Source organism: Lissotriton vulgaris, chromosome 6, assembly GCF_964263255.1.
Source record: "Lissotriton vulgaris chromosome 6, aLisVul1.2, whole genome shotgun sequence".
NCBI lineage: Eukaryota > Metazoa > Chordata > Amphibia > Caudata > Salamandridae > Lissotriton > Lissotriton vulgaris.
In genome coordinates, this window is record NC_141694.1 from 435,748,881 (window position 1) to 435,771,299 (window position 22,419).

Here is a 22,419-nt window from a genome sequence, read left to right on the forward strand (position 1 = left end):
GTATTGAGGCAAGCGTGGCAATGAAGCGCCCTCCTTGACACTAATATGTACTGGTGGAATAACCATTTGCCCCACATCGGTGTCTGAAGTAGCTCACAAAGTACTAGGGAGTGAAGCTAATGCAATATCCTCTTTAACAAGACAAGATCTCTCAATCACTGGGTAGTTGTCATTCAAAATAACACGTACACCTTCTGGAGAACATCGTATCGTAGCCCTGAAATACTTGAGCATATCAAGACCCACAATATTGTCTGGTGTGTTCGGAGAAAGCAAAAATGGACATGGGGCAGTAAATTTGTCAACATGAAATGCTAGTGGTTGTGACAATGGGCTAATGGAAGGTGTTCCATCGAAACCTATCGATGTAATGGTTAAGCTAGACAGGGGAGCCCTTGGAACCAATTGTTTAGACAAGGCGCTACGAGTAGCTCCTGTACCAACCAGAAACTGATCAGTAGAACCCAAAACATGTGCTGTAACATAGGGACCCTTCTGATCTACTGGAACTTCAACTGATTACTTACCCCATCCTAGGCAGTCCTAAGCATAAGCAGAATCTTTCAAATCAGACGGCACCTAATCGGACATTTGATATTGGTTCCATCGATAAGTGTTAAAGTCATCCTGTCCACGTGTATTAGCATCAAACCTAGCATGATCATCCGTGCTTCCTCTAGGCCCTGAATATCCTGAACGATTTCTCATTTGTCCCCGTCCACGTGGATACTGCTGAGCACGCAATGCCAGACAATCGGCAGCCCAATGCCCAAATTTCCTGCAGGACGCACACTGGTCAGCAGACAAAGTCTGACGAGTATAAGGAGGAGAAGACAGACCATAAGACCCACGTCCACCTCTATCATTACCTCTAGAAGGTGGACCATAAGCCTGAGCTAACATGACCTTCGTTTTTAACTCTTTAGTCTTCTTATCCTCATTGCCTTTGCTTCTAACTCCTGTCGTTCGTAATACTGGGCCATAGTCAAAAGAGAAACTAGAGAAGAGGTAGTCCATGAACTCCCACTGGCCTTTAGGTGACTAGCTATTCCTGGAAACAGGTTGGCAACAGGTTGGCGACATATTTATCGACAAACAGATGCCTGCCCGTGTCATCTGTCAATGACTGGACACTAAAATCGTGGAATGCCTCCTCTAAGCGTGTAAAGAAGTTAGAAACTGATCCATCTGCTTTTTGCTTACAGGATGCTAACACAGTCCAGTCTATCTTTTTAGGGGGAATAATCATCTTTAACTTAACTAAAATAGCGGCGGGAAGATCTCAAATTACTACAGACTAGAACAGGTGCATGGACAGTCACAGTCTCCTCTGCGCATGTGCAGAGTAGCAGAGCCTAAATATAGTCTGTCTCTAAGCAGAGTACAGGAGCAAACAATAGCAAGGAAGGACTGAGCACATGGTGAGCACATGGCAGACAAGATTGCTGCTGAATACAAGATGGCTTCAGCAAAATGCTAACCCCGATCGCTGCCAATTTACAACAGGGTGAGAAAATTTCCAAATCCTTATTTACCAGAAACAGAATCTGTAGAGATCTTCAACCTCAGATTACATTTCTGACGTGGAAAATCTGCTAGTATGGAGGGTTTTCCGCATTTTAATGTTTTGGGTGGTGACAAGGTAAGGGGATGTGTAGAACGGTGCGTTTGCAAAAAGGTGTATGGTATGCCGACAAAGATGCAGTCAGTTAGCGGAGGTTTGAGGTAGGAGATAAACACATTTTTGCTGTCCCGCCCACCCTCCCTATTATTTGTATCATTTAATGTCTATGAGGTTTTTTTCTAGGTAGATAAGAACAATTGTTACTTACCTGTAAACAGGTGGTTCTCCAGTATTGGTGTCTTTCATAGATTCACATGCTTGAATATTCCCCGTCGTCGAAGTGGGAGTCCCACGGTAAATAAAATAGCAATAATGCTAATATATATATATATGTAATATCATAATACATAATAAAACAGATAAAATATATACTGAAAAACCTCAACAAAGGTTCCTACATAGGAATGCATTAGAGAGAAAAAAACTCATTTGCAACATATCAGTGTCATTATGTTAGTCCAAACTGCAGCCAATCAGGCTCAAGCACCCTCTAGAACCTTCTCCTCAGAAGCTCAAGCCCTCAGATTTTCGTAGCACAAGTAATAAGAGCGTATGAGGAGAAAAGAGCCTCTGAGGGGAGGAGGGAGGGTCGCATGTGAATCTATGAAAGACACCAATACTGGAGAACCACCTGTTTACAGGTAAGTAACAATTGTTCTTCTCCAGTATTAGGGGTGTCTTTCATAGATTCACATGCTTGAATAGAATAGATAGCAGTAACCTCCTTAGAAGCTGAGATTGCAATAATTCCTAACACTTGAAAAGAACAACATATAGCTTAAAAGCATAGGCAATCTCAAAGAAATGGAGGAGGGAACAGAGGCTCACCTTATTTGAAAAGATGACGAAGCACTGCTTGCCCCACTGCGGTATCCGCTTCGTTGATAGCTTCCAAACAATAATGTCTGGTAAAGGTGTGCCTGCTGGACCATGTCGCTGCCCGACAAATCTGGTGTAGAGGCACCCCCGCAAACAACGCGGTGGATGATGCCATTGCTCTTGTTGAATGTGCCTTCACTGGACTCGGTAAAGGCCTGCCAGCTTGCTGGTGACAAAAGGATATGGCTGAAGAGAGCCATCTTGCAACTGTTTGTTTAGTCACTGAATGCCCCTTCCGCAGCTGTCCATATGCTATAAATAGCTGATCGGATTTACGGAAAGGGGTTGTTCTTGAAATGTAGAATTCTAGACAACGCTTGATGTCTAAAGAATGTAGTCGTTGTTCTGCTGGAGATTTAGGATCCGGGAAAAAAGTCTTTAAGAAGACAGGTTCGTTCAAATGGAAGTCAGTAGGTACTTTCGGCAGAAACGTAGGATTGCTACGAAGTGACACTCCATCGGGCTTAAACTGTAAATACGGAGGCTTGATGGTAAAAGCGTGAAGGTCACTTACACGACGAGACGATGTTAAAACCAAAAGTAAAGCAACCTTCCAGGTAAGAAACTTGATGTGTGCTCGGTGAATCGGCTCAAATGGAGGCTTCATAAGTTGTGACAATACTACGTTGAGGTGCAATGCCGGAGGAGGGCGCCTTAACGGAGGAAACGTCCTGAAAAGACCTTTAAAGAACTGTCGGATGATTCTGGATGAACAGAGAGACGTCGAGCCATCATGGCGGTAGCGTGAAATAGCTGCCAGAAAAACTCTCAAGGTGGAATGCGAGAGACCAGACTGAGCGAGGCTCAGAAAGAACGGCAAAAGTTGCTCCGGAGTGGAATCAATTGGATGAACATTGGATGCAGCGCACCAATGACAGAAACGCTTCCACTTTAACTTATATGTTTGATGGTTGATGGAGCTCTAGCAGACGCTAGAATGTCTCTACATTCTTAGGGCATACTTAAGGAGGCAAATTCAACGTACTCAGGTTCCATGCCGACAATTGAAGCGTCGATGGGTCTGGATGACAAATTTGACCGTCGTCCATCGTCAGGAGGTCCGAACGTGGATGCAGATGAATGGCCTTGCATTGTGACATTAGAAGGAGTTCCGAAAACCAAGCCTGCCTGGGCCAACGTGGGGCGATTAGAATCAAGCGGCAGGGTTGCCTGCGCATCTTCCACAACGTTCTTGGCACCAACGGGATCGGTGGAAACGCATAAGCACACAGTCCGCTCCAATCCATGAGTAGGGCATTGCCGCTGGATTCTGGATGAGGATGCCAACTTGCGAAAGTCTGGCACTTCCGATTCACTGGGGTTGCAAAGAGGTCTATCCTGGGATGACCCCATCGGCGGAACACCAGGTCTAGAGTTGGTTGATGCAACTCCCATTCGTGAGTGGATGACGCAGACCTGCTCAGGGAATCTGCCAGTATGTTGGATGCCCCCGGCAGATGGACTGCCGTCAAAGAAATGTTGTGACGAAGTGCCCATTCCCAAATTCTTTGAGCTAGACGAGACAGAGGCTGAGATCTCGTGCCGCCCTGTTTGTTCATGTAGTGCATGCTGGTGGTGTTGTCTGTTTGAACCAGCACCGATTCCCCCTGCACCACGGGCAAGAATGCTTTGAGCGCCAGGAAGATTGCCATCAACTCCAGTCGGTTGATATGCCAGGCTCGCTGAATCGCCGTCCATTTTCCCTTGATGGAAAGGTCCAGGAGATGAGCCCCCCATCCTTCCATGGACGCATCCGTGGTCAATGTCAGATCCGGAGGCTGGGCAAGGAAAGAAACCCCTTCGTCCAGATTGGCTTGTTGTTCCCACCAGAGCAGACTGGTCTTCATGCGGGGTGTGACTGTCACCTGGTCGTTGAACGACCCTGACACTTGTCGCCATTGCAGGTCCAATTCCTCCTGTACAGGACGGGTACGTAACCTGCAATTTGGGATCAGTGCGATACAAGATGATGCCATCCCCAGAAACGACTTTAACATTCGCACAGAAACTGACTGCTTTGACCTGATGAGTGAGACCAGACGAACTATCTTCTGTCGCCGTGCGATGGAGACGAACGCTTTTGACACGTCTGTGTCTAGGATTGCTCCGAGGAAGTTCCTTTTCCACAGAGGTGTGAAGTGTGACTTTTCCACATTGATGGTCAACCCTAGAGACTTGAACAGGTTTTGGCACAAACGTGTGTCGTGAGCCAACTGTAGCGAGGATTGGGATTTCAGAAGACAATCGTCCAGGTAAGGAAATATCTGAACTCCCTGAAGACGCAGATGAGCCATGACTGGAGCCAGAACCTTCGTGAAAACACGAGGAGCTGATCGGAGGCCAAAAGGTAGGACTTTGAACTGATAGTGAACGTGACCCACCTTGAACCTCAAGTATTGCCGATGTCGAAGGATAATTGGCACATGAAAATAGGCGTCTTGCAGGTCTATTGTCGTTAAGAAATCTCCGCTGCAGAGAAGTCGCGAAACTTCCGATAACGTCAACATGCGGAAAGATTGTTGTTTGAGGAATAGATTGAGAGCTCTCAAGTCCATAATGGGACTCCACTCCCCCGTCTTCTTTAGAATGAGGAAAAACCTTGAATAGAAACCTTTCCCTCGCTGAGATACAGGAACCACTTCGACTGCACCCTTTGTTAACAAAAGAAGAACTTGATGTTGCAGTTCCTCTAGATGGGGAGGTGGCGGGCCCGAAGGCGGAGAATGTGGAGGAATCTATGTGAACTCCAAGGCGTGACCCTTGCGCACAATGTCCAAAACCCATTGGTCTGATGTTATTAGAGACCACTGGGAGTAAAACTGCGAGATTCGCCCTCCAACATTCTGCTGAACTCGAAAGTCATTGACGTTTGTTGTTGTTGTTGGATCCTCTATAATTAGACTTTCCTCTATAGGACTTGGAGTGTTGCTGACGAGAAGATTGCTGATTTGAGTAACGCTGGTTTCCCTGATTGTACTGGCGGTACTGTGATTGTCCTCCTCGTGAAAAATGGACGAGGTGCCCCGTCCACGCGCCCCACGAAAAGGCTGCTTCTTGAACTGTAAGGACCCAAGCGACTTTGCCGTGTCGGTATCTTTCTTTATGGTCTCTAATGATTCATCGATGTGAGAACCAAACAAAGCTTCTCCGTCATACGGCATGTCAAGTATTTTTGACTGGACCTCTTGCCGGAACGACGTGGATTTCAGCCAACCCTGGCGTCGGAGCGCCGCAGCACTGGCAAGAATACGGAAGGCAGTACCCGCGACGCCCACAGCACAGTCAATTATTTCTTCCGAAGCTCTTTGCCCATCCTGAAGGATCTGGTGCGCTTCCGCTCTGGATGTTTCCGGAAGTAGCACAATCAGCGCGGAAATGTCTGACCACATTTGACGGTCGAAACGACCTAAAATGGCCAGAGCATTAGCGGCACGGGCTGAAGTAGACGCCATGGACGAAAACTTTTTCCCAATTGCATCCAAACGTCGACCCTCTCTATCAGGAGGGGAAGTGATAGGAGCTGCCGGGTTGCGCGCACGACATTGCGCTGCCTGAGTCACTACGGAGTCTGGCTTAGGATGCGAGAGTAAACATGCAGGCGAGCCCGTTGGGGCCTTACATTTCTTTTCCAATCGAGGTATTTGAGCAGGCAAGGAGTTTGGAGCCTGCATGATTTTCAGTCCCTCCTTCCAAACAAACTCGATGATTGGTATGGTATGGACTTGCTTATAAGGCTGGTTCTTAAAATCATAAAGGAAACAGTCTTCCTCTCGCTGCACTCTAGGTAATTTGAAGCGGTCTGCCGCTTTATCCATCAATTTATGGAAGCTAGCGATGTCAACCGGAGGTGAATCACTGGAATCGCCCTGTTGTGGCGAGGGTGTCTGTATTCGATAGTCATCGAATTCCGCCATATATGGATCTTGTTCATCATCTGTATCCTGATTAACCTCCCCTTCCTCTCTTTCCGGCTCCGACTCATCATTCACATCTTGTTGTGAATTAGTGGGGATAGCTGTACGTGGATCTTCTGATGGAGCAGCCTGCCTAGGAGGAGTTTGCTGAGGCTGAAAAGATATTGCGGCGTCAGAGGTAACATGTCCCGGAGTACCCTGGGGGGTAGGCGGAAATCTTCTATTGTAATCATCCAACATATGTTGGAGGTTGGAAAATAGCGATACTGGAAAAGTCGCCATAGGAACCTGCACATATTGTTCTTCGTGCTGGTCTACAGCCTCATCCTCTTCCTCTTCAGAACAAGTGTCCTGACATTTGATTATCAAATCCGATGGACTCTGAGCATCACCATAAACAGTTTCGTCCGGAACGGATTCCGTTTCATGGTCCGATACGAATAATGGAGAAGGTGGCTGTAGAGTATGAGTTGGCAGGTGGAGAGCAGAATCCTCCACATTGCTGACAGAAGATTCCGTAACGACTGCAGGGACTGAGATGTCCAAGGGCACTAAGGGCATATTGGCGAAGGAAAGTGAACCTGAAGTGGATTTAGCGTCCTGTGGCTGTGATCCTGACGGTAATGGTAACGTTGACGATGATGATTTTGAAACAGTCGTCGGAGACGGTGATGTCTTGGATGTATTCGTCGACATTGAAGGCTTTGATACTACCGTCGACGTTGTTATCGTCGACGGGATCGTTGTCGAATCCTTGGATGAAAACTTCGCCGTCGACGAAGCTGTCGTCGACGAGCTGGTCGACTTGGTCCTCGACGTCGACGGTGTTTTCGACGTCGACGGGGTCGTCGACGGGGTCTTCGACGTCGGCGGGGTCTTCGACGTCGACGGTGTCTTCGTCGACGGAGTCTTCGACGTCGACGGAATCGTCGACGATGACTTCTTCGTCGACGTTGGCTTCTTCGTCGACGATATAATAGAGATCGTCGACGAGACTGAAGAGGTAGAGGCTTTCGTAGTCGTGAAAGCCGTCGACGAAAACCTTGCCGACGACGACGACGCCGACGTCGTTGTGACAGTAGTCGTCGATGAAGCCACAGTAGCCAATCTCGTCGATGGAATGGTCGTCGACGAGCCCGTCGACGACCGCGCTATCATAAGTGTGATAACACTTATAGAGGCTGGAAAAGACGCCTGAGAGCCAGGTCTCGTGGGCGTAGACACAGCAGTCATAGTAGCAGTAGGTTTTACTGGAGCTACAGTCAAGGCCAGCTTTTTCTTCTTTAGTAAAGGAGATGGTAACTCCTGAACACTGCCACGCTTGGAAGCCACAGAAGAAGGACCTGACTGGAAACTTTCTGCGTCTGATAAAACTGCGTCCTTATCTTGAAGGCGCTTCAGCCATAACAGAAGACGACCCTCCCTGTCTCTGAGGGTTTTAGGAGGGAAAGTTCTACAGAACTTACAGTCAGCCACCTTGTGTTCTGGATATAAGCAGTAAATACACTTTTGGTGGGGGTCCTTCTCAAACAAACGTAGTTTCCCACAGGAAGAGCAAGGTCTAAATAAAAACTTCTTACTTGACATCTTGAGAAAACACTGAGTAGAAGAGTAGATATGAAGAAAAACTGAGCAGAGCTCAGGGAGACTCCCTTCACACGACGTGTGGTAGAAAATCTGAGGGCTTGAGCTTCTGAGGAGAAGGTTCTAGAGAGTGCTTGAGCCTGATTGGCTGCAGTTTGGACTAACATAATGACACTGATATGTTGCAAATGATTTTTTTTCTCTCTAATGCATTCCTATGTAGGAACCTTTGTTGAGGTTTTTCAGTATATATTTTATCTGTTTTATTATGTATTATGATATTACATATATATATATATATTAGCATTATTGCTATTTTATTTACCGTGGGACTCCCACTTCGACGACGGGGAATATTCAAGCATGTGAATCTATGAAAGACACCCCTAATACTGGAGAAACAGTATTTGTCGCTTGGACATTTGGAAGAAATTGAGGAGCTCTAGACAGGCAGGAAGGGTTGGGGACATTGCATAATAGGTTCGGGCAGAGGGAACACATGGGAGCGATGATTGAGGCAGGATTAAGGCAGTGGATGAAAAAAAGGGGATGGTGAGGATGGTTTGTTAGAAGAATTTTTTTGGGAATTTTTTAATTGTGGAGAATGCTTAAGGGTGGGGAAATGTTAGGATATTGACACTGTATTAGTGAGGCTTTGTTTATGTTTTGCAAATGTGAATCTGCATACCAGTCCAAATACAGCACAGGCCTGGTTATTTCACATTTCACCCAATCGCAAGATTCGAGAAAATTGTAGGCATAACCGTTTATTATCGTCTCCAGTTGTCTGCAGTCGCCTTGCTAACTCTCTATGGGTGGTGCGGACAGTCACAGCCTGGGTGGGGGGCTGTGACGGCAGAAGCCTGCAGCGCCCCACTGCACACATATCAGCGAGTGCCCGTGCCTGCCACCCGCCCCAGCTGTATGTAATCTCTGCTCTCCAGCCCGTGCGGGCCGCAGCAGGAGAGCGTGGAAGGGGAGGGCCAGGCCTCTGCCCTTCTTAGGAAATGTTTCATCTGTCAGCATTCGTCTGTTCCAGGAGCAGCCGGGGAAGCGCAGGAGGAGGGGAGAAACCACCAGAAAGCGCAGGAAAGCCGTCTCGCAGCCGTGTTGTGTCGTGGGTATAATCTCAGTACTCTTCAGCTGCCGGGCGGCTGAGCTCTCCCATCGCACCGTACGAGGCATCAGGCAGAATGGCCCAGGCAAAGATCCACGCCAAGGCCACGGAGGGGCACAACGGGGGCAAGTTCGCCAGGTCGACGTCCATGGCCGTGCGCTCTAGTCACCTGCTGGAGGCCTTAGACGAGCTCGAGATCAGGTAAGGGCTCTCTGTTCTCCTCCAGTCATTGCATCTGCGGGCAGAGGCCACGCGTGGGGCTGTATGGGACCGGGCTCTGCAGCCCAGTGGGGTGAGGCTTGCTTCCACGTTACAAATTAGAGTGAAAATAGCATTTACTGATTACCGTGATTACTTGGGTTGTATCTTCTTTTGTCACTTTCCTTTCACTCTTAGCCGCACAATTTGAGAGCACTCGGAGTCCACCCATTAAGTAACACCGAGAACAAAACAGCGCATATCAAATAATAACCATTGTATATATTAAACTGGCAGGTGGCAGCATCAGTCCGAAAATAAATTATTTTCCAAGAAATTGGCGCCTGACAGACATAATTGACCGAATGCGTATTAGAAATGTGTGTGGTGTGATTAACTGGGATTATTACCGATGCATGCAGTGCCGGCTCAACAGCTGTTACAGACAGCTGTGCCGCACCACTGGCTCGGGACGCTGAAGTGTAATTCAGATTTAGACCCAGCCCTTTTGGTCCACGCACTGTCGGGGCGACCGGCGTGAGCCCCCGGTGCCTGTGAGCGACGTGGGTGGTGTCCAGAGAGGGGGCTCGGTTTGTACTCACTGTTTTCTGGAGAATTCCAGTGTGATTGAAAAGCACAACTGAGGAGGCCGGCCAGCTGAGCTGAGCGCACGAGCTTGCCAAATATAAATAGATTTAGTGAAGCAGGTGTTGAAAGTCTAGGCTTGGTGAAGAAAGTTAGGAACCTCCTGTTTCCGAAACGCAGTCTAATATGGCAGTACCTCGTTTTGTTGTTGCTGGAGTAGATGTTACGTTTGCGTGATTCTAATTTGATGGGATCATTAGTTGGGGCTGGGTGGTTCCAGACAAATAGTTGGTGAGATAAATGGTCTGGCCGAGGTTAGGTATTGTTAGTTGCAGGGGTTGGGCAGAGTGGTATGAAGGATAGATTAACATCTATGAAATAAAGCGTGAGCCAGGTGCAGAAATACAACAAGCACCATTAAGGTAGACAGGCATGCCAATGAGAGGAGGCGGTAGGTACTAAACGGCATGCAGAGGATGGAAGGCGTGGAGAAAGAAAGGAGAGGAATTAATCGTGAAGGGTTTAAAGAGTAGAGTGTGCTGAGACTCGCTGAGATATCCATCATTCTGAGGAAGAAAGCTGGAGACATTAGGGTGACCAACTGGCATGGGTGCAAATTCAGGACGCTGAGGGTAAAAATTCAGGACAAAGGGTCAAAATTCAGGACAAAAATTCAGGACAGGAGGTCAAAATACAGGACAAAACTTCGGTACAAAAGGTACGTTTTACAGACATCAAAGGAGGTCGCGTAATAGTATTTAAGTAATCCCATCTATATCCAAAGATATTCATCCATTTGCAAACCTATCAATCATGTATCCTTCCATCCATCATTTCACTCATCCATCCCTACATCCACACTTTTATTATTATTATTATTATTATTATTATTATGTTTCTTATATAGCGCCAGAATCGACCCCCGAAGGGGTATCTCCGCGCTTGCCTTAGGAACCCATCCTGGCTTTTCCCTGTGAGATAGCCCCTACAGGGCATCCCCAAGGTGAAAAGCCAGGCATCCCGCCGCGGGGGGCCGTTGTGGAGATTAAGCAAGCTTAATGCCCAGAGTTGCAGAGTGTGAACCCATGATTAGGTCAGGCACCGAAGCGAGAATTATCGAGTCCATGGACATTTGAGCTCAAGACCCTGCCACGTCGGGAATTGAACCCTGGTCCCAGGTCTGACCTCTGCTTCAGGGTCTGCCTGCTCTAACCAGTGACCCTTTCACCCTATCCATCCGTAAACTCATTCATCCACTCTTCCACCCAACCATCCACTCATCCATCCAGCCATTTACCCTTTTACCCATCCAGCCATCCTTTTACTTACTCATCCATCCACCCAGTCAAGCATCCTTCCACCCATTCACCTTTTCAGTTGTCTATCCATCCTCCCTTTCTTTCTCCATTGATCTTTTCGCTTAGCCATCCTTCCTTCCACCCATCCACCCATCCTTCTACTCATCCACTCACGAATCCATCCATTGACCCTATCACTCATCTATCATTTCACTCATCCATCCACCCATTCACTCGCCCATCATCCATCCTTTCACTCATCCATCCACCCTTTTACCCATCCATTTACCCTTCGACCCATACATTCATCTATTTACCTTTTTTCTCATCCATCCACCTATTCACTCACCGATCATCCACCCTTTCACTCATCAATCCATCCTTTTACTCATTATCCATCTATTCGCCCTTTCATTAATCCATTCACAATTCACTAATCCATCCAGCCATCCCTTCACTCACTAACTCGCCCACATGTTCATATTAATTATGAGCTGAGACTTTGGCTGCAGGATTGCAGACAGAAGAGGCCCATCAAGAATTTCACCCTTGCTTTAGTTTATAAAGCAAGGAGTGGGGTGGGAGGCAGGTTAACTATGCCCACTGCACATAGGCAATCTGAAAAAGTAGAAGGCATGAGTCATGCATGATGCACAGGGCCATACATGCCATGAGGTGTCTGTGACATGGTGTTGGTTCCAGGGCTTTAATCAGGATGAAAAAGGGGGGCTCTCAAAAGGGGGTGTTTGATGTAATTAAGAACATGACTTAAAACACCTAAGCTAAAAATCTCTGCTTAACATAGTGTTCCGCCCGACTGCTATGATACCTCGACTGTCATTGTATCCAGATATATAATACAAATAAAATTACACCTACAACAAGCCAGAACTATTGGCTTTGTCAATGGTTGTTAGTTGCATGAACTAAAAATGCAGCAACCATGGCTTTGGTGAATATAATATTGAAACTGCACTTTTCTAAAATGATGAGACTGAAAGAACTCTGGCCCCTTCTTTTCAACTTGTTTCACCAGCTTCTTTGAATGAACTGGATTCTGTAGCAGCATTGGCTTGTTTGCACATTACTTCCTTCTGCCCCAGCTCATGGCAGGAGGAGGCCACCGCATGCAGTGAGTAACTCTCCAAACTGGCCCATTGTCATTCTGTATGTGACAATCAGCCGCAGACAGAAAGACAATGGGCGGGTGGAGGTTACTTGTGCTCCGAGGAGGAGCGCGAGGCGCCCCATCAGGGAGATGAGGCTTCATGCAGGGAACAGCGCCGCTTCCTGCAATACCCCAAATTACGGACAAAAGGCGTCCTTAAAAGGGATCCTCACGGACAACGGACGTGAGGTCCAAATAACGGACGGTCCGTGAAATTTACGGACGGTTGGTCACCTTAGGAGACATTAACAGTATTTTATGTATAGTGCGCCATGACCGTGCTGACAGCTTACATTTAAAGTCCACGTGCACAGATCATGTAAACATTAAAAGCCCCAGCCTACTGCATTGCAAGTCCATGGAAGCCGTTTGCAGCACAGACTGGTGTATCCTAACCTTGGTACAGGGTCTGTATGTGCTGCACAAGCTAAAGTGGTGCAGAAAAAGGAAAGTTTCATTAATGATCTTCACTCACTAGTATGTATTACTGGGTGGTTCTTGTTCACTAAAATGATTTATTTGGCACTTGCCGAGAGCAGCTCAGAGATACACATTCAGATTTATAACTTGTTTTGTTGCCTCACCCATTCTAGGTTGTTACTCTAGCACAATCAATCAATCGGGGGCTTATAAAGCGCGTTGCTCACATGTGAGGGTCTAAAGGCGCAGGGGCCAGCTCTTGGTCAGCCAATAATCCAGGTCTTCCTGAAGGTGTGTCGGGTAGGGGAGCGTCTCATGTTGACAGGGAGTTCGTTCCAGGCTATGGCTGCGACGTAGGAGAAGGCTTTCCCCCCCCCCCGGCTCTGTTTCTGCGGATGCTTGGGGTCATAACTAGGGCGAGATCGGCAGAGCGGAGGTTTCTTTTGGGTGCGAGGAAAGAGATTCTTTCATTGAGGTTTTTGGGTCAAATGTTGTGGAGGGATTTGTAGGCCTGGGTGAGTAGCTTGAAGATTATTTCCTTCTCGATGGGGAGCCAGTGGAGGTCTCGTTGGGTCATGTGTTGGGTCATCCTAGGATGCTTGATTCCGGTCCAGGGAAGACATGGCTTGGCAGTTCGGGCTGGACTGTCCCCATGAGGCACAGGGTCAAGGCTTGTTCGCATATGGCCATGTCTGAACTGGAGTGGTGTGGAGTGCAAAAAACCGATGGATTTAGGCCCAGATCTTTGTACTGGGGTGAATGTATGACATTGTTCTGCATTCTGTCCATCAATTGTTGTTTTTGCATTTGTCACCCCAAGTGGGAAGGGTATGCTCAGACGTGAGTCTCGTGCTCTCCACACCACTGGAGTCAAGCTATCCTGGCTGAAGACTGCTGATAGCGAGAAACTGGTCCTAGGATGCTTGATTCTGGTCCAGGGAAGACATGGCTTGGCAGTTTGGGCTGGACTGTTCCCATGAGGCACAGGGTCAAGGCTGATTTGCATATGGCCATGTCTGAACTGGGGTGGTGTGGAGTGCAAAAAAACGATGAATGCAGGCCCAGAACTCTGTACTGGGGTGAATGTATGACATTGTTCTGCATTCTGTCCATCAATTGTTGTTTTTGCATGAGGTTCCAGGGCATGGCTCGTCGGGCTGGTTGAGTTTCTGAGGGTGTGTGGCCACCAGGAGCTGTTCCATGCAGTGGGGTAGAGTCCAAGGACGAGGACCTCTTTCTTTTCTGCGTTCAGTTTTAGGCAACTGTTGCTCATCCAGGCTGCAACGTCTTTCATACAGCAGAGTACATGTAGATCAAAAGGTACCTAGTATCAACATCCTTAGTGTATGTGTTACATGTTTGTGGCCAGTGTGGTACCCGTGATGTAACAATAGCCCCTGCAGCCCCCACGGCCCCAAGGGGCCCCCATTGGCTCTGTGCATGGGTAGTGGGCCACTAGCATGAGAGCTCCTGGCTGGGTCCAGAGCAATGGGGGCCCGCTCCATGTACTTTACAGAGGGTCCCCTCAAGTTTCGTTATGATACTATGTGGTACATTAATTGCATGGGTAAGTAAAACAGAGTAATGGAGGCCTTGAGTAATGGAGCGCCTTGAGACCCTAATGGGTGAGTAGTCACACTTAAAACATACTGATTGATTTATTAGATTGCATTTTGTAAGACCCTCTCCCTACCCATGTGCATAAGATGGGGTAAGGTTATTTTCTCAGACTGTGGAAGTGTATTGCAGACATTCCTGAAGCTAGAGGGAGGAGACATAGACACTGAAGTGGGGACAGAGGAGATAGGCCCCCTATAGATATTAAGTTATGCCAGTTCATTGAGAAAGGCTGCTGTTAAGTCTTCCTGTAGCACCAACACTTGGTATATGGCAGGGGTGAACAGTGGGATCATCTATTGTTCCGAGCTACAAGGGTTTTTTATGTGCCGTCAGGCATTTGTCTATTTTCCTGATCGCTGGTGTGGCAGTATAAATCCAGGTGTTAAAATTTCACACCTCTTTGTGACTCTGTTGTGGGTGCACTTGGCTGGAGACTACCCCACTGTGAGTGGCATGATCATACACAAAGGCCGTGTCAGCAGAATAGCCTGGACAGGCACATGGAAAATGGCAGAGGGTTCCAAGTGCATGAATTAGGCACTCTGAGGTGTTTTCTTCTTAGTCAACAATACAGACTGCAGGTTTGGAGTGACTGGTTTGTCTGGCCGATGCAGGAGTGGCCGAGTGGGCCTGACAGTGTCTGGCTCCTTTGTGCGTCATTTTAAAAGTAAGTTCTTGAGCGCAGAGTGATATGTAGTCCTTTCAACCTTGTACTGATCAGAAATCAAGCTAAAATAAAAGAACAAGCATAAGCCTTTTTCGTTCTTCTAAGAGGACCCGGAAGCAAAATATCATAGTCTTTTTGTCCTGGCAGTCTAATATCATAAGACGCGTACAGCCTGATTCATCAATCATATTTGCGCTCGCAAAGGGCCAGATTCTGAGAATCTGGCCCTTTGCGAATGAAATTTTTGCATTTGGGATTTATCATCCCAAATGCAAAAACCGCTATTTAGAAACTCGCAAATTTGCGAGGAATAGCATTTAAGGGATATCTATTAGAGATTTCTTAAATGCTATTCTTGAAACATTTTAAAATTGCGAAATCGCAAATTTCGGCCGCTATTTACCGCGAGGTCAAACCTCGTGGTAAATAGCCAAAATTTAGAAAAATGCTTTTAAAAGCATTTTTCTAAGTTGCGTGTTACACACACACATGTCCTTGGGACATGTGTGTGCGCAACACCTGTTGAAATGCGCATTTAAGGGGTGCTACAGGGTGTCCTTTGGACACCCCTGGCACCCTTCAAATCGCTATCTTATTTGCGATTAGTAAATTGCTAATCGCAAATAAGGAATACTCCCCATTCATTCCTATGGGCCTTTTGGCCCATAGGAATGAATGGGGAGTTATTCCTTATTTGCGATTAGCAATTTGCTAATCGCAAATAAGGAATCTGTAGGAATCGCATTTAATTTTGCGATTCCTACATGAATCCCGTTTTGCGAGTCTGTAATAGCGATTCCTTATGAATCGCTATTTCAGACTCGCAAAACGGGTCTTTCATGAATCGGGCCGCTAGTGTTGTATCTTATGTTAACAAAAATGTGTGATGGAACTTGGACGATTACGAGCTGCATATTTACCTTGGTCTCTGGAGGTACACAATATAAGTCTCGGGATTAGAGACACAGACGCTCTAGAGAGAAAAAAAATACCCGGATATTTGTTCGCAGACCACACATATTTTCACACGCATCAAATGTGCCTAGTAAATTGTCTAACATTACATTTCTGAACAACTGGAGGATTATGGCTGTCAAGGACAGAACAGGGATGCACACCACAGTGACATATGTTCCAATCTATTCTGCCTACCAGGCAAAACTGTGCAAAGGAATTTAGTTAAGCTGAGCAACAGTCAGTCATGGCAGTACCATGGGTAGTAAGCTCATGTGTGCAGTAGTGTCTTGGAGTCCTGTTGTTTCCACCAAGAACACCATACACAGAAATGGTTGCAGGAGATACAAGGTATTAGGTTTAATCCAACTATAACAAAAAACAATTAAATCGGTGTACTACATGGAACACAAATGCTATTTTGGCATCGTAATTATTGTACGTCCACATCAAACCTCAATAACATGTATTTGAAGCCAGTAAAACTAACTTGTTTATTGGTGTGTGTGTAAGAAGCTGGCTCTCTATGTAGTGCACTACAAAGAAGTACACTGTGCATAGAGTCCAGTGGGTTTCAGATTGGTGAACACAAGTAGATAATACTATGTACCGTAGTGGAGAAGCAGACTCAGAGACACCGTTATAGATATAGTAAGGGATAATTTTTATTCACTACACACAAAGGACTGTGGGAATTGTAGGCCAGACGCGCGTCGTCCTCAGGTTCGTTGTTTTTGAACTCTAAGGCGTCACCTTATTCCGTCACGTGACGTGGAACAGAGTCTGGATTAAAGGGCCATTGTCCCGTCTGTATCTCCTGAAAATAAAGAAGCGGACAAGGAGAAAGGTGAGCGGGAAAGTGTTCGGCTCTTGGTGCATTCCATTCGGTTGTTTCTCCTTCGTTGTCACACACCCCCACCCCAGTCTGTTCACGATCGGGGAACAGTGGGAGACGAGAAAGGAAGTCTACATTTCCATTGTCTATACCTTTCTGATGGATAACTTCAAATGAGAAGGGCTGAAGGGAAAGAAACCAACGGAGAACCCGTGGGTTGTTCCCCTTGTTGCGACTCATCCAGGGGCAGGGGGGCATGGTAAGTGTATAGGAGAAAGTGTGTGCCCTTTAAGTAATAACTGGGTATTTCCACTGCCCACTTGATCGCAAGACACTCCTTCTCAATGATTGGATATTTCAGTTCCCTGGGGTAGAGTTTGCGACTGAGGAAGAGAATTGGGTGATCTGTACCTTCAGGAGAAACTTGTGATAGGACAGCTCCTAGCCCGTGATTGGAGGCATCCGTGTGTAACACAAAGGGTTTGGAAAATTCCGGTGAGCGTAGTACTGGAGCTGAGATGATTGCAACTTTTAGGGCAAGGAAAGCTTTCTTGGCCTCTTGGGGGGGATGTTGGAGGTCTTTGGGTCTAACCCTGTTTTGGAGCAAATCTGTGAGGGAAGAGGCTAGTTCTGAGTACTGGGGGATGAAACACCGGTAGAAGCCAAGGAGGCCTAAAATGCTCTGACTTCTTTTTTTGTGGCTGGAAATGGGGCTTCTGTTATAGCTTTTATCTTTTCAGTATGTGGTTCAATTAGTCCGTTTCCCAGTAGGAACCCTAGGTATTTTACTTTCCTGAAACACTCTCTGGATTTCTTGGCATTGATGTGGAGTCACGCTCCCTGAAGGGCTCGTAAGACCTGTTCGCAATGTTGAAGGTGCATATCCTAAGTGGGGCTATAGATGACTATCAGCCTGATTCATCATTGTTAAATCCGGTCGCAAAGGGCCAGATTCAGAGAATCTGGCCCTTTGCGAGCGGTATTTTTGCATTTGGGATTCATCATCCCAAATGCAAAAATCGCTATTTAAGAATTCGCATATTTGCGAGGAATAGCATTTAAGGAATCTCTATTAGAGATTCCTTAAATGCTATTCTTGAAACATTTTTAAATTGCGAATTCGCAAAAATTTCCCGCTATTTACCGCGAGGTCAAACCTCGTGGTAAATAGCGGAAACTTAGAAAAATGCATTTAAATGCATTTTTCTAAGTTTCATGTTACACACACACATGTCCTTAGGACATGTGTGTGCGCAACACCAATGTAGCATACATTTCAGGGGTGCTACAGGGTGTCCTTTGGACACCCCTGCACCCTTGAAATCGCAATTTCAATATGCAAATCGCTAATTGCGATTCGCACATTGAAATGTCTTCCCATTCATTCCTATGGGCCTTTGGGCCCATAGGAATGAATGGGGACATATTCCTTAATTGCGATTAGCAATTTGCTAATCGCAATTAAGGAATAATTAGAAATCGCTATTTATTTAGCGATTTCTTGGTGAATAGCATTTTGCTATTCCTTAATAGCGATTCCTTAATAATCGCTATTAAGGAATAGCAAATACTCACCTTGATGAATCAGGCTGCTTGTCATCAAGATATGCGGAGGAATACTCCTGATGTTTTGCCAAAACCTTGTTCATAAGCCTTTGAAGGGTGGCAGGTGCACCATGTAACCCTAAAGGTAAGACGGTAAATTCATATAGGCCCGTTGGTGTCAAAAAGGCTGTCTTTTCTTGATCTCCTGGGTTAAGAGGCACCTGCCAATACCCTTTTGTAAGGTCAAGAGTTGTAATGAATTGGGCCTCACCGAGTTTCTCAATCAGTTCATCGACACGTGGAATGGGATATACATTGCATTTGGAGGTGGAATTAACTGCTCTGAAATCAATGCAAAAAGGGACAGACCCATCTGGCTTCTGGACTAAAACAATAGGGGAAGACCACTCACTCTGGGACGGTTTTATGATCCCAAGTTTGAGCATGCTTTCTACCTCTTGTTGTATGGCTTCTTGGCGGGCCACAGGTACGCGGTAGGGTTTTTGTTTTAATACCTTCCCTGGTAGGGTAAGTATGGAATGTTCTGCCAACTCTGTACGTCCTGGAAGATCAGAAAATAAGTGGGCAAAATGCCGGAGGGTCTCTTCTAGGGCTTGTCTTTGTTTGTCAGACAACTCCGGGTTTATGACTAGTTGTGGTAGAGTGGTCTCTCGATATGTTACTTGATCAAGTGTATGTATGTCTTGGGGGGGAGGGGGACTGAGCCATCATTTATTATTTAGCAGGTTTATGTGGTATAGTTGTGTGCGTTTAGCAGTAACCTGTACTTTATATGAGGTCAAACCCACCTTTCGCACTATTTTATAAGGCCCTTGCCACCCTGTTTTTGTTTTTGTTAGGGCAGACAGCATGAGTACTAACACCCAGTCACCTACGGCTAGGTGTCTCTACTTCCTACCCCGGTTATAGAGTAGTTGTTGCTTTATCTGGACATTCTCTAAGATGGCATCTGCAAACTCCCTGAGTTTGTGTAGACGGTTGTGGGATCTTCCTAGGAGGTTCCGGGGTTCCCTCCCATAAAGAAGTTGCAAAGGGGAACACCCAAGACTAGTTTGGGGTTGACTCCGGATGACATATAGAGCTAAAGGAAGTAGTGAGTCCCATTCCTAGCCTTCTACAGTCAATAGTTTCTTTAATGTCAGCTTCAGGGTGGCTTTATATCGTTCACACAAACAATCTGTTTGTGGATGGTATACAGAAGTTTTTATATGAGTAATGTCTAGTGTTTTTTCAGACTTCCTTCATCAGCCCTCGAGACGAATGGGGTCCCCTGACCTGTGAGAATCTCACAGGGAAAACCTATTTGGGCGAATAGTTCCAATAGTTTTTCAATGATGTTCCAAGTTGTGGGCGCACATAAAGGGAAGGCCTCTGGAAATCTTGTGGCGTAGTCCACCACGACCAAGGCATATAGGTAGCCTTTCTTGGTCCGCGGCAGAGGGCCAATGAGGTCCATGCCAACCCTTTCAAACGGATTACCCACAACTGGGAGAGGTTGCAAGGGAACCGCTGGGGGCCTATACGGGTTCTTCTTCTGGCACACTTTTCACTCTTGACAGAACCGGGTAACCTAGGAAAATATCCCTGGCCAGTAGACCGTTGTGCTCTCCACCATTCCTATGTGACTCTTAGAGTATATCCATGTGTATCCCTTCCCTATGTATATAGAGATAACTCTAACGACTAGTCTCCTAGGTGACTTTTAGAGTATATCCATGTGTATCCCCTCCCTATGTTGATAGAGATATTACTAGTATAGGCCTAGAGTATATCCATTTGTATCTCCTCCTTGTGTGATTCTATCTCTTGTACATTTGCAATTTTTTTCTGTTTGTACCTTTTTGTAACGCATGTAATCCTAAGTCCGTATGCTTTCAACTGGTTCTTATGTAATGCAAAAATTTGCAATCATTTTACGCATGTAACCGTCAGTCCTTATGTTTTCAACTGGATCCTATGTAAAGCGCTCTGACGCCTTCGGGTAAAGTTCGCGCTATATAAAATTGCATAAATATATAAATAAATAAATAAATAGTGTTTTTTCAGACTTCCTTCATCAACCCTCGAGACGAATGGGGTCCCCTGACCTGTGAGAATCTCACAGGGAAAACCTATTTGGGCGAATAGTTCCAATAGTTTTTCAATGATGTTCCAAGTTGTGGGCGCACATAAAGGGAAGGCCTCTGGAAATCTTGTGGCGTAGTCCACCACGACCAAGGCATATAGGTAGCCTTTCTTGGTCCGCGGCAGAGGGCCAATGAGGTCCATGCCAACCCTTTCAAACGGATTACCCACAACTGGGAGAGGTTGCAAGGGAACCGCTGGGGGCCTATACGGGTTCTTCTTCTGGCACACTTTTCACTCTTGACAGAACCGGGTAACCTAGGAAAATATCCCTGGCCAGTAGAAGTGATTTAGCAGCATCTGTATGGTCTTTCGTGCTCCCCTGTGGCCGGCCAAAAGATGCGAATGTGCGAGGACCTGGTCCCGAAAGGCTTGGGGTACCACCAACTGTGATTCGTCTCCGGGTTTTCCTATCCTGTACAGTAGGTCGTTTTTGATCTGAAATAAAGGATAAGGAGGGTTGTCCTGAAGGTTAGCTTGAGTGGCATGATCCCATGCTGGTTGAAGGGTTGGATAATTTTTTTGTGCATATCTAAATCCTCTGTCTGTAATCCAGGGGGCCTGGGTTAGGAGGGAGAGATGTTGCTACCTTTGGGGGTTCAGGACTCGTAGCTTATCCTTTAACATAAGAAGAAATGAGGGATTATCCTGCCCTATGATCATCTGTTCTGGGAGAGAAGGTACCACACCAAGCTTGACTTCAAGTGTTTGTCCGTCGGGCAAGGATACAGGGAGTATTAGGAGAGGATAGACACGAATGTCGCCATGCACACATCTGATTGGTACGGTTTCCCCTGTCAATCTTGTTTTGGGCAAGAGCACGGAGTGTTGAACCACAGATTGCCGACAACCAGAATCGAGCAGGGCCCTCAGCTGTTTTCCCTGTATGGTTACACTTACATGAAAACTCTGCTGTGTACAGAATGGAACGCGGGACACAGCTAATATCCATTGGTTCCTCTTGACTCTTTTTTTGCGTGCAATTTCTGGCGATATGTCCCCACTCCCCGCACTCGAAGCATTGGGGATTCCTTAAGAGTGGTGGTTCAGGGCGAGGTTGTCTGGGTTTTTTAAGCTCTGGGTTTGGTTTCGGGGTTTTTCTTTCTAATTTCATAGGGTATCCATGAGAACGCGTGTTTTTTTCTGTATCCCACGGTAAAGCGCGAGGTTGGGCCCTATAGAATGAAGTGGCCATTTCCACTGCTTGTTCTGCTGTTAGGTTATTATGCTGTTTAAGCCATCTTTGTATTGGGAAAGGGAGAGCTTCAAGGAACTTCATAGTCATGATTTCTTCCTTTGTATGGCTCTGTGGTCTCAACCATTTATCAGCAGCGGCCTTTAGCTTAAAATATAGGGTTTTCGGGTTGTCTATAGGGAATCTTTTTTCTTTTCGGAAGCAGACCCTATAGGCTTCCGCATCCATTCCCATATGGTACAGGATTATCCCTTTTATCTCCTGGTAAGGTGTATGGCCATTAGGGTTTGCGACCTGGTAGGCCACTTGAGCTTCTCTGGTTAGGAGAGGGGCTAAGAAGAAAGGCCACTTGGCTTCAGGCCATCCGGAGGCACGAGCTGCCCTTTCAAAATATAACAAGAATGCGTCAGGATCCTCACCCGACACATATTTTTGCAGGGACACATTGGGGCCATGTCCTGTGCGGAGTTGTAATTGCGTCATTAATTCCAACCTGTCATCGGCCACCTTTAACATTTGTTCGGCGTGGTTTGCAAGGCTGGACTTCAATAACTCCCTGTCTGCTTGAGCAGAGTTCATTTGCTTCTCCACCGCCCATTCTAATTTTTCTTGTCCTCGAATTAATTGTTGAATAAGGGTTTCCATTGTCAATGGGATGGAGACGTACATGA

The 22,419-nt window shown here is 46.5% G+C and overlaps 1 protein-coding gene across 1 annotated transcript in view; it reads left to right on the forward strand.

The window, feature by feature from the left end:
- The first annotated feature begins 8,995 nt into the window (after window positions 1–8,995).
- Window positions 8,996–22,419, forward strand: part of BAG2 (BAG cochaperone 2) — a 104,536-nt gene continuing 91,112 nt past the window's right edge. Inside the window, exon 1 of the mRNA XM_086925218.1 lies at window positions 8,996–9,319. Coding sequence (XP_086781344.1) covers window positions 9,195–9,319 — 125 coding nt within the window. The 5' untranslated portion in view covers window positions 8,996–9,194. The remainder of the gene's footprint in view (window positions 9,320–22,419) is intronic.